Raw genomic sequence first — 13,564 nt, 5'->3', positions numbered from 1 at the left:
AAAAAATTGCTGGGCCCCATCCAATTACTTAACAAAAAACATTTTAGAAAAGAATTTCTGGCTTCTACTTTTGCCAAGACTAGCAATTATAATACACACTTTATTGAACTCATCTTAAATCTAGCTTGAGAACTCCTGTGTTCCTTTTCGATAAATATTTATCTTTGGATCCGCACGGGAGGACAAACTCGCTAACATGAAAGACAGGAATCTGGCACAGCAGAGCGCTGATGCGGGAGTGTGGAAGCTGAGAGCCGTGTACCCAGCCCCTTGTCCTGACGTCAGGCCCCAGACTATCCACAGCTCCTTCAGAGCTCCCTGAGACGGCCTGGCTTCTGGGTTGCAGGAGCTGACACAGAATCTCCTCTGATAGACAGCCGAGCGCAGGCAGGAGGTACGGCCGGCTGGCTCCCGGCCACTAACCCGGGGGGGTCTCAAGCGTGCCCTCGAGAAAGCGGCTTATCTTTAATGTGTGAACATCAGGACCCTTCATCTCTGCGCCACTTACGTCATTTCCTTCGGCAAGTGAGCAAGAAGCCTTGATTCTCGAAGCATGCCGATTGTCGATCGCCAGTGGTGATTCTCCAGCACAGACATGTTCTAGAAAGAAAACAAATGAAAGCTGCGAATGAGAGAGAAGCTGGATACCGATCTTTGATGCTGCTCACAGCTCCACTGAGGCCAACATTCTCCCTCCAGCCAGTTTGTACTTGATGACGCAGAGGCAGACCAGAAGAGAAATGCAAAATAAAGCAGCACTGGCTCTCCTCGAAGCCATGATGACAGTGGGAGGGCCGTGAGGCCATTGCTGACCCTCCCCTGGGGGGCTGATGAGGATCTATTTCCAGTATCATTCACTCCTGCCTCGGCCCCCGTGTTTGATAGCCTATTCAGGCAACAGTCAATTTAGAAGATAGAAAATCGGTAGTAACAGACTGTGGGGCTGTAGGCATAACCTAATCCAAGATCAGACTAGTCGCCCGAGCAGCAGGCTGCACAGCCCTGTGTCATCCACTGCACTGACCCTTGTTTCTCGACCCTGGGTCTGACCCACCTGGGCTGCTGCTGACACAGTCAGACTCCTGAGCCCCAGTCCGTTTGGTTTTGGTTTGGTCCGTTTGCAGTGATGAACTCTTACGTACACCAAAGTTGGAGACCACCGCCGTGGAAGCAGCTGCCAACAACCTTCGGGACCCGTGCATCGGCAGTGGGCCCGTAAGGTCTGAGTTTGAATGTACAATCGCCTCCTTGTTCAATTGTCTTGCTGTCTCCTCCCTCGTGGAAACCTCTGCTATGTCGATCTCTCCCTAGACTTCACTCCTCTCTTACACATGCTGCTCGTCCCAACATCAGCTAACCACGTAAACAAAGGATGTTTCTTACAATCCATTGTGTTTGTTCTAATCAGCAAACATTATGGCCTCGCCGTGACTTTATACATAAAAAGCAGAACCCCCCAAGCCCCCAGGAAATCTTTGTGCTTTATTTTCTTATTTGTTTCTGTATTCATTCCTCATTTTGTTTCAAGAGGGGTTATACACTTACAGAAAATACAGGAAGATAGCATACATTACAAGTGAGGGGAAGCTGTGTGATTCTGCTTGTATGCGGTACCTGGAGCGGTCAAATGCATGGAGACAGGAAGACTGTGGTTGCCAGGGGCGGGGGGAATAGGGAGTTACTGTTTAATGGGTATGGAGTTTCAGTTTTGCAAGATGAAAAGAGTTCTGGTGATGGACAGTGGCGAAGATTGCACAAAAATGTGAATGTACTTAATACTGCTGAATCGTACACTTAAAAGTGGTTAAGGGGCCAGCCTGGTGGTGTAGTGGTTGGGTTCTTGCACTCCACTTCTGTGGCCCGGGGTTCCTGGGTTCGGATCCCTGGCCCGGACCTATGCACTGCTCATCAGGCCACACTGTGGTGGCATCCCACATACAAAACAGAGGAAGATTGGCACAGATGCTAGCTCAGTGACAATCTTCCTCAAGCAAAAAGAGGAAGATTGACAACAGATGTTAGCTCAGGGCCTATCTTCCTCACCAAAAAAAAAGGTTAAGATGGTAAATTTTATATTATGTGTATTTAGTCACAATTAAAAAAAGTGAGGGAGAAGCAGCAAGGAAAATAATATGGAGACTAAATGGAGCCGGGATAGAGACTGAAAGCCGTGCCATCATTACGCCCCTACTGAATCTCAGCCACCCATGCAATGCGCAAACTTTTCAGCAAATGAGAAAAGAGAACCCCCATGAGTGACACAGCCCAGGTTCCATTAAGGAAAAGCAAGTTCAAGGAAACTGCAACTGCTCTTGGTTCTAAAACCAGACACCGATTTCTCTCCAGGACTTTGTAGAACGAGCATCACGAGAGGAGTCTTCCATGGACCCTCCGCGTAGGCTGTCAAGATGCTGATCATTCCTCTCCTTCCAGAGGGTCATTATTCTCTATTCACCACTTGACTGAGTTTGAACGTGTGATGAGATTTTGTTACTTTTCTCCACTGGCCTATTATCTCCTTTTGGGCATGAGCCACACCAACAAAAGAGAATATTTATTAGGAATAACATGCTAGACTAATCTGTTGTGATTGTAAAGATTTACGAGAGCAGAGAGTGATAGGTCAGCGTATGTAACAGAGGTTCTGTGCTGCGGTGACATTTAATTCAGTCACTCACGAGTGTTCCCTTGCAAGACTAATTCTAGTAGAGGTGGGCATGAGTGTGCCCTGTGAGTTTTTCAAGGGGCTGGAAAACGGTAACAAGACTCGTGAGAAATGACACCACGCCCCTGTTGGATGGTCCCTGTTGGATGGATCAAAGGTGTCTGGCAGGTGGCCGTCAGCATTGTCAGTCATGCCAGCCCGCTGTAACATCCTCATTAGTAATCTTCCCAAAGACAGAATACTTGGGAAATTGGCTGGTGAAACCATATTTGGAGATGAGCACCAGGAAATGGGAAGAGATGCAGTGGGCTTGGAAGCTGGCACTGAGAAGAGACACCAACGCTCACGATGACGAACACCACCGGTCGTGGAGCAGGTGTTATAATGGAAGTATGTTTTGGCCAGAACTGTGTCAGAAGTAGGGTCACTCCTGGGGGTTCCAGAGAAGGAAAGAATAGCTGCCTGAGGAAGGGGACCAGCATTCAGGATGCGCCCCCTCTGTGCCAGGCCCTCTGCACCATCTCACTCAATCCACCTAACTCTCCACGGTTCGTATCATTAACTCACAGATGACGCAGCCCCAGGTTGCTCTGAGAGGCCACACAGCTAGTGGTGGCTGAGGAAGGCCTTAAACCCAGGTCTGCCCGCTGTCAGGACCCGACTTTGCACACGCCCCTTGCTGCCTCCCAGGACTTTCCTCTTTGCGGCCACATCCACGCAGTCAGAAGCTTGAAGTTTATAAACTGATGAATGCCTGCAGTTGTACTTAATTTTGCAAAAGTCGTCTGTAGTTGCTGCTGTCAAAGTCTGCAGCTGATTGTTTTAATTAGGTGTTACTTTTTAAACCCACACTGGGATCTTCACGTGTACCTCCAATTTTGGTTTCACTGTGAAAAATCCTGTAGTTTGAGTATGTTACGAGCTAAGTAGGTTTAGATTGTCTTGGGGGAGAACCCATCTTTCGGCCCCTCTCAGCTCTCAATTCTGGTCAGTCTCTGAGACCTGTTGGTTTTTCCAACATGGCGTCACTTCCACCATCCTTTCCTTTCATTGAAGTGACCCCATGTCAGTGCTTAATTTTCCTCCCTAATTCTCTTTCTTTCTATCCATCCTTCCTATAGCTGCCAGAATGTGATGTATTTGACAACATTTTCTACCACCTCCCTAATCATTGGTTGAAATATAAACTAATATTTATTGAGCACCTGCCAATATGTGAGGTGCCATAGTGGGCTCTGGGGATCCAAAGATGAAGAAGACAAAATTGCTGCCATCAGAGAGCTCACTAACTTCAGTCTGATCATGCCATCTGCCTTCTCCCAAGCCCTGCTCCAAACCCCACAAAGTTCCCCATCAGATAAATTACACCCAACTCCTTAGTTTGGCATTCGATGCTCTCTGAAAATTGTCCCAACTATTTCTGTTCCTACATGTTTGAGATCATTGAATACTTTACCTCTCCTTTCCTACAAAGCTCTTATAGTCCAAATAAATGATACCGTATTAATGACTATAACTTACTATTGTCATAATTATTAAATTATCAATATACGAAAGTGTCCGTTCCTTTTGACTTTTGTGCCTTCCACGGTGGTTTATCAGTCTCAAACACCTCTTTCTCTACGTTTACTTATCAAACTAAAGCCTGTCTTTCAGAGCCCACTTCAAGTACTCTGTCCAGGGAGCCGCCTGGGGCGATTCCTGCAGAGGTGGACTTGCTGTCCTCTGAGTCCTGCGGCTCTTTCTTTGGGCTTTCCTCACGTCCTGAGTCCTGTTGATGTACGTGAGAGCTATCTACGACCTTCTTCTTCTTACTAGATTATAAGCTACATGTGAGTAGGGAGCCTGCCTCGTTCCGTTTGTATCCACTCAACTCTATCTCTTTCACAGAGAAAGTGCTTTCTGTTAATTTGCAAAATAAGTCACTGAATAAGCTACTCGATTTCATTCAACAAGTATATGCAGCACTTACTGCGTTCCAGGCACCGTAGCACGAGCTTGGACTACACCAGTGAACGAAACGGACACGGACTAGCGGTGGCAGGGATGGGGAGAGATGGAGAATAAACAATAAACATAATAAACACTTTAATTCTGGAGAAACATTTGACAGCATCTCAGAAGACAGTGAATGCATGGAGAGAAGAAGTGGAGCAGGAGAGTGGGAGTCTGAGAGCCTTCGAGGGTGGGGCTGCTAAGGTCGTTGGGGTAAGAGGTGAGGTTTGAATGAAGACTTGAAACGGGGAGGGAGGAAGTCGTGCTGCTCCGGGGGGGAGAGTCCACCAGAGGAAACAGCTGGAGCCTCGGCCCCAAGTGGGGAGCAAACGGCCAGCTGTGAGGTCCACGTGCCGTGAGAGAGGGGAAGGGTTAGGACCAGGAGTCAGAGAGGCGGTGAGAGACCAGATGGTGTACAGCCTTCTGGCTGTTGTAAGGATTTTGGTTTTCACTCTGAGGGAAATAAGGAGCCACTGCAGGGATCTGGGGGGAATGAAATTCTGCGACCAGCGTATAACTAAGCTCACTTTGGCTGCTGAGTTGAAAACAGATTCTGGTGGGCATAAGGCTGGAAGCAGGTGTCAAAGACTATTTAGAGGGTGACAGTGTTCACCCAGGCGGGAGAAGACAGAGGCGTGGACGAGGGAGGGGGAGGTAAGAGTGGCTGATTTCTGGATCTGCAAGGATGGCTACAATGTTTCTGGCCTGAGCAACTGGAAAGATGGCGTGCCCATTCCCTGCAGTGGGAAGGCTGCAGGTGGAGCCAGTTGAGAGGAGGCCAGTGTTGGACTTGTTGAGTCCGAGATGTCCATTAGACGCATGGACATCATGGCAGAGATACCAAAAACCAAAGGAGTAACAACAACAAAAGGAAAACGGAATAGCGGCACAAGAATGTGGTAATTCATGGATTAGCGGGAGATTGTCACATGAAGGGAGAGCTCACCCTGATTAATCATTTTGATGGTCTCAGGTTTACAATTAAGCATCAGGCGTGGCAGAGACGCCTGTGTGTTCATCCTCTAAATCCATTTTCCTTTCCCGCTTATCCACAAAACCTCAGTTTTTAGACAGTCTTGTAGCTATCCAGAATAGAGATAACATTTTCCAGCCTCCTTTATGACTAGATGGGATCACTTGGATAAACTCTGACCCATTAAATGTAAGCATAAGTGTTGTGTGGGATTTCCAGGAAGGTTGTTTAAAGGGAACTAACTCTCCGGGAGAGGCCTCTTTTGCTTCTTCCCATTCTTCCTTCTCACTATCTGGAACGCAGCAGGAATGGCTAGAGCTCCAGCAGCTTTCTTGGGCAGTGAGGACAAGGTCACACCCTCGTGCTGGTAGACTGTAGAACTAGAGGGATCCTTGGACCCTCACCCTTAATTTTGTGCAGCCACTGTGCCTGCTCTGGACTGCCAACCTCCACACTTCTTTTATGAAGGATAGAAATAAACTTCCATCCTTGTTCAAGTCACGAATACCCCAAGTTATTTATTTAAAGTCTTCCACTTCATTCTGAAAGAGTCAATGAAAAGGTCTTTGCAGTGTCTTGATCTATTATAATGCTTGGTTTTTGCATAAGAATGATAAGAAGGAATTTTACAGCTCCACCAAGGAGTGAGGAGAAACCACTGCAATAAAGTCAGAAATGCAGGTATGTGACTCTACACACACACACACACACACACGCACACACTTCTTATTCTGAGATGAACCATTGCCATCTGCTGGGACAGACTCCCCCAGTTCTCCAGACAGATCCGCTTGCTCCCTCTTCCAGCTCCCACTCCAACCCAAGCTGCTACCCAGCGTCTAAGCCGCCTTATGATACTTTGTCCACTGACCTTGCTCACATGTATCAATGACCCTCACATGTTTTGTTCATTTACTCTTGAAAAGAATTTTGAAAAACCATGCTCTTCCTATACTTTTTAGAATCGATATCTAAAATCACAAATTTCAATGGTAACAAAAGATCTTATGTTCAGCACATTTGTGAATATCGGTATTTTAACAAAAAAATCTTCACATCACTCTTTTATGTATTAAATGCATCTAGAGAAATCTAAATGCCATTTAATGCCCATTCATCTCCCATTAAAAAAAACACATGAATAATTTATTCTTTAAGTCAGAAATTTTAAATTGATTCTTTTTCATTTAGAATTTATATTTCCATTCTATTTCTCTACAGAATTTTATTTTAATGTAATATATTTTTTGTATGACATTCTTTTATTGTCACCCTATCATATTTGTCTGCAAGAAAAATAAGTATATAAATTGGAAGTTTAATTTAACAAATTTTTATAACATCAGGTCTGAGTAGTAAATATTTTTCTAGCTTGAATTTACAATGAAATTGCTATTAGTAAGTAACTGGTCAAAATACATGTATATTGCAAATTTGGAAAAAATAATTAAGTTTAAGAATAAAAATTTATTGGCATTGCATCTATTTATGAGATGGCTGGGAGAGTTATAGTACCTCAATTACAGGAGACCTCCTTTAATGTTTTTAGCTGTTCCTTTGTTTGGTATTTTTTCACACTGGGGCAATATGCAATATTGGTGCAATCGGGGCACTATGCAATATGCAGAACGGGCAAGAGAGATGTCTTTCTTTTGTAAAGTGGGAACAGTGGGGGGTGGGGGGTGGCTGTGAAGGAGGAGTGGGAAAGCAGAGCTGACCTGACTGCCTGCAAGCACATTCCAGGCACGTCCGCGTAAGGGCCTGAAGTGGATTCTGTTAGCACGGCTCATGCCGGCATACCCCGTGGACAGTGCTCTGTATCCACACAGGCATGCTGAGTCTGAACACCCTGCCACTGCGATTGCCACTGAGAGCAGGGAGCACGTCGTACTCATCTTTGTGCCCCAATAGGAGGCACAGAGCCTCTGACAGATGTAAATGTTTGTTGAATGGATACTGAGTAACTAATTTCTGAAACTTAAAAGTACAGTAGATGCAAAAGTTTAAGTAACTGTTAAAAGAAAGAGCCCTGTTACATTTTGGGTCAATATCTGACAGAAGCCAGACTTGGGATCTTCTTAAGCAAAAGCCGGAGAGCTTTTTCAATTATTATAGCAATGGGCTCTTTCCCACTACTCATTCACAGACAACCAGGAGCAAGTGAATGACTCCAGAAATAACACACATCCGGCAGCACTTGTCAATTCCAAGAAAAGGAATAAGAAGATCATTGTACAGATTTTTCAGTCAGTGCTTCTCATTCTTCATGGCGCTCTTTGTGTGGGTTAGCACGAAGGTCACCAGGAGCAGGAGCAGCTTCTGAGTGGATAGAGGGGGTGGGTGCCTCGATCTGGTGGTCTGGTCTGATCGCTGTTCCTACGCTTGTCAGATTTCCACTCGGGGTCTCTGTGTGCTCACTGTTGCTAGTATTCCCGACCCCTCAGTGTTACTCAGGTCCTGTCTTTCTTGTTGCATGCATCTATCCATCCATACATCCACTTACTTATCCAGCAAACCTCCCACCACCCAACAAATATTCACCGAACACCAGGACTGTGCCGGATGCTGAGGAGACAGTAGTGAGTGAGGCAGGCGCCCAGAAGCTTGCAGGCTGTAGGGGATGTGGACATCTAATCAGGAAATATCAGTTTAGAGAGATAAACACCATGATAGGGAAATAATAGAGGGCTGTGAAATCGTATAGGAGGGCACAGATGACGGAGTTTTGAAGAAAAAGAAGCCTTTCAAGACGAAGATGTGTCCAGGTTGAGATCAAGAGGGTGAGAGAGTTAGAGAGGACAGCCACAGAGAGGGAGCTTATTTCATTAAAACAGGCAGAAGAAAGAGCAGGTGCCTGAAGACCTGTAAGCTAGAGGGACACTTCATGCCTTCCCACCCTGCTTTATTTCTTTTAATCATAAGAAATTTTCATTTTCTAATATAGCCTATATTTTACTTAGTTATTTTCTACTACCCCTGGTAGAAAGCAGGGATTTTTATTGGTTTTGTTCATCTTCTGTAGTCCCAGAACTTGGCACGCATCAAGTGCTCAATAAATATTTGTTGAATGAATAAAGGAATGAGCTACGTTTGGGACTCTGAGAGTAGTGGCAGGAAGTGAAGCTGGGAAGTGTACTGGGGGTCAGATTGTGATGTGGTTTGTAAACTGTGTTGAGACACTTGGACTTAATCTTTAGGCAATGCAACTTCAACCAGGCGGCTATCTACGTGTCAGAGTTGAGTTCCAGGAAGCTCATTCTGGCTGCACAGTGGAGGAAGGGCTGGAGCCAGGCGAGGCCGAGGGCAGACAGGACGAGGGCGATGCTGGTGCCCTGCACTGCGGAGGGGCGGGGTGAGCGAGCAGGCTGGAATGTGCCGGTGTTTCATAGGGAAGGATCAGAGTGATCTGTGTCCTTCCTAACGGGGAGCTGGATTTGTTCCTACAGGCTTATCTGGCTTTCATAGTGGCTCGAAGACCAATATTAGCAAAAGGTAGATTGAACAAAGAGGAAAATCATCATAAATGCTCATGGAGATCTGAACATAGGATGAGACGATGCCACCTCATATCCGTTGAAACCCTGGCGCTGTTTTAGAATCCCACATTGGGTACCACATCTGCTGACCTTTAAGAAGCATCAATCCAGCAATTGCCCACTATCCCGGTGACAATGTGCTCCAGTGCCGTAAACTATTCCTATTTGCAGTTTTAAGAATAATCTTCACCATGAAGTTGAAAGAGCAAATATCCACTTTTGTGGCAAGAAAATCTAATTAGAATTTTAATTTGGAAAACTCAACCCCTTAAAACCCCTAAGGTAAAACCCTTACTTCCCTTTTTGTCTGAATTATCAAGTATTATCTGCCCTAAAAACAAAACAATCTCTTTGTTCCCGAATAACAACACATCTGGCATTTAATAAACCACCAACACAGGCTTTCAAATTAAATCAAGAGTCTATTTGTCAAAGAGAAGCTGGCAGAGCAGACTTACTATCATACAAGGCAGCTTTAAACTGTTAGGTTTTTTCCCTATTTATTGGACAATTTCTTTGATTAAAATACTTAGAATGATGTTGCTAAACCGAGGCTGGTGTGCGGTAAGAATCAGAGTTCACTGTACCTTTTAAAGCAGAGGATACAAGAAGGAAAATAACAACAGGAACACAGGCATAGTCTGTGTTTTCATTTTTAATTGCTCACGAAACAGAGAAGCAAGACTCCGGGAGATAATGAAGTCTCTGAGTTCTTCCCTAACAAGCCAAGTAGTCTCCTCGGTAACGCTGCAATGGCCCCAGTCCAGGAGGTCTCGGGGGAACAGAAGCTCCTTGAGTCCTAAACAAGACCTTGGCCCTTGAAGAAACTATGGCACTGCCATGCTTACCACCCGCAGGAAGCGTCGGCCCAAGACACTGCTCTGACAGCGAGGAGCCTGGACACCAACTGCCATCCATGGGGCAGGCCTGTGCTCAGATCAGGGCCACAGACACGCCACATGCCAGCCACCTCACTGTGAAGAAACTTTATGAAACAGAAAATGAGATCTGAGCCTCCTCTTTACCATGTTCTCACTACTTGTCGTAATCACCTTTCATACAGCAGAAGTTGTGAGGGCACGTATCATCCTCACTGTTGCTTGTTAGAGCAGAGGTTGTAGGACCACGTGGGAGGAACATTGCTCCTGGCTCTGTCAGCTTCATATTTATGGTTCAGAGTCATTAAGAATAAAAAGGGGTTAAAATGCTGACCTGCTCTAAGTGCTTGTGGAAAGTGACTAAGAAAAATGATTATAAACTCCTGCAAGACAGTATAGAGTGTAATACATATGTTTAACGGAACAATTAGTTATGAATTATGTTATTCATACAGCTTGCTCTGTCACTAGTTAATATCTAGTTGGACTCCCTCAAAAAGAGCTAAATTCTAAATCGAACTGAAAGTGACTCCTCTTGGCATTGTAATAACCAAGACGTATCTGATGTAAGGCTTGCTGTGCCCAACTGCTGAGCCCCCATGCGTGAGGGGTTGGAGGGTAGAGGGACAGAAGATTCTCGGTTCTATCTCTCACCTGCTCCTTTCCCCCTCAGTCCACCACGACCCCTGGACCACTTCCAGTCTGACCAGAGACGTGCCAGTGGGAAGTGCTTCATCACCTTCGCTTTGAACTCGGGTTGGCAGTGCAGCTGGTGAGTACAGCCCAGACACAGGCAACGGAGAGAGCCCTCGGACCCGGCCTTCGCTCCAGCTGCCCTGGCTCTCTCCTTATCTCAGGGCAGGAGCACAGGCCGGCGTGAGGCAATGATCTTCTTATTTGTTAGAACTGAAAGAGCACAGCCAACAAAAGGAGGCGGAGGAAGCCCTCTTCCACTTTATCTCATTTTTGGTGAGTCTGGATTGTAGCAAAGTCATGCACAGAGTGTTTTCAAAGCCTCATCATTGCGGGCACATCCTCTCTACGGTATTCTCGTTAACCACACGTGTGCGCATGTGTGTATAATTTTTGTGTGTATATATACTCACAACACGCTGGGTGATATATCCATCTGCAGAATCGGTTTCTGTCTTCCCATCGTGTTTTGTTTGCAGCTCTCTACTACAGAGCACTTAGCAAGGTCTCTCCCACTCTCAGCCTCTTGTTTATAGTCCTCTCGTCTCCTTCACAGTAGTAAGAGGAGCTGGAGGAGAGCTCTGAGTTGTCTGCACACAGTAGGTGATTAATATGAGTTTTAGAGGCAGTATGTGCAGCGCACTTCAGCTCTGGAGACAAAAGACGTGAGTTCTAATCCCAACTTCGCCATTCATTAGCTGTTTATTTTCAGGAACAACTCCTGAATTTCCTACGTATCAATTTCCTCTTTCTGGAAAATAAGTTGATAATAGTACCCAGCTAACTGGGCTATTGTGGAGATTCAGTAATATAATATATAAAAAGTATTTAGCACAGCACTTGGATCATGGTAAGTATTGAATAAAGGTTAGTTATATAATTCGGTGAACTGAATTTTTACAGAAAATTTTCTTTATCTTTTTGGAGTTCCTCCAAATAGTTAAGAAGCAATGGTATATAGCCAAACATAAAAGGCATCATAAATTTTTTGGACAAAATTGAAATCTCATATTATTTTCAGGTCCTCATAACAATTTTTACTTTTAATATGTTAAGTCCCAACTTTGCTGATAACAGTTTCAGCTTTTCTCCTAGCCAACTCTAGGACATTGGAAATATCTTTATGATAATATGCAATACTGGTTTGCCTTCAACACTGTCCCTAAAACTTAAAGACATGGATCTTAGTGTCCGAGAGATCCTAAGAACAACTGAGCAGGGGACTGAAGAAAACAGTATCTTGAATGTGGCTTTTGAGTCCTATGTCCCAACTTCTCTCTATCAAAACATTATCAAAAGGATCCTTCTCTTTCCTATCGAGGATCAAGCCAGACAGCTCAGATGGATAAAGCCACTTCTAGAAAAAATAATAGCCCACTTTATTGTAGCAATATCTTTGGATACAAAGAGCAGCACACTTATTTACTCTTCAAAGACTTTCTAGAAATGTTGCGTCTATGTGTATATCTTTAGCTAATTCCTCAAACCTTTCTCAAACTGGGATTAAGCTTTCTCGGATTTTGCACATTATGAGCAACCAAGTTTCAACAAATGTTTGAAGGCAGAGATTATATTTTATTCATCTTTGTACTCCTAGATCCTAGTGTATCATCCGATATGTGCAATAAATAGTTGCTGATTAAAAATATACAAGACTGTATGTTGCATTGAAAGGGCTGCAGAATTTGGTTGTATTAGAATGTTTATTTTTAACAAAGATATTCAAGTAAAGAATTATTAAAAATTATCTGTACTTCAAAAGTTTGAGTAAGGCATCCACTTTTTTGAGAACATTTTTGGTATCTGAAAAAGATAGATTGGGGTAGCTTTCTTTGGAGAATCAATTTTTGTTAACTAGTGGCGAGTATTTAATTCTTCATTATTGATGAAATTCTACACTTTCTTGCTTTTATCTTTAACGTCTGGCATGTTTCTTTCTGATTTCCTGTCTCAATGTGAATTCACTGTGTGTTTTATGTATGTTACATGTAGAGTACAATTTTATGGTCCCTATTTTTATGTACAAATCAGTCAGTAGCAGTTGATACTCTCTTAAACTCCATTGATAGGAGTTATTTGATGATGAGAAATTAGAATTATGTAAGCATTTACATTATGTTGGAATGGATCGAGTAGTCAATCTTGCTGATTGATTTCCTTCGTCTAATAAAAGACATTTGAAAAAGTCAGGATTGACAGGAATAGAAAATCTATTTGGGGCTCTCAGTCCAGACACTGGTTTTCCCCCTAGTCAAGTATTTATGTTTTTCTTAAGCAGTAAGTTTAGCTTCTGAGGTGGTTTAGAAAGTTTAGTTTTAATTTTTCTTTGTTTGGTTTTTAGCTCATCATCAAAAGGCTTTCTTCATTCTATCGTCCTGTCCCCTCTCCACAGCGGTATCTATCCCAGCTCTCGTGCTGGCTGACAGCCCGAGAGAGCCAGATACTGAGTACATACCAGGTGGATCTGTACACCTTGGGGTGCCATCTACGCCAAAAGCTAAACAACTAGATGGAGAAAGGCGTTTATTCATCTTCCAATTGCACTTTATTGGAAATAAATGCACCTCCAGTCACAACAGCTTGTAGGAGGCAGCTGTTTTACGGGATCTGTCAGGAATTCTTTCAGCACTGAACTTTTTCAAAAGATCTACTAAAATTGAGATCAATGGCTCTCTTGTAGGCAATGATTTTGTGAATGACAACTAAAGGTCTCCAAAGAACCATGTTGAAAATTCTGGGAGTAATTCATTTATGATATAAGGTTTAATATCTGAAAGAATATAACGGATCAAAGTTCTCCAGGCCAGCTCACTCATGCTGCTGA

General features: G+C 44.1%; 1 protein-coding gene across 3 annotated transcripts in view; it reads right to left on the bottom strand.

Annotated features, from left to right (window-relative positions):
* PDE7B (phosphodiesterase 7B) overlaps positions 1-13,564 on the bottom strand; it is a 293,310-nt gene that overhangs the window by 19,013 nt on the left and 260,733 nt on the right. For all 3 annotated transcript variants that reach the window (XM_008528280.2, XM_070559383.1, XM_008528288.2), the window contains one exon: positions 509-600. In XM_008528280.2, the coding sequence (XP_008526502.1) occupies positions 509-600 (92 nt within the window). The remainder of the gene's footprint in view (positions 1-508; positions 601-13,564) is intronic.

The sequence above is a fragment of the Equus przewalskii genome, chromosome 9 (genome assembly GCF_037783145.1).
Source record: "Equus przewalskii isolate Varuska chromosome 9, EquPr2, whole genome shotgun sequence".
Taxonomy (NCBI): Eukaryota; Metazoa; Chordata; class Mammalia; order Perissodactyla; family Equidae; genus Equus; species Equus przewalskii.
This window is presented reverse-complemented; position numbering and strand designations above follow the sequence as displayed.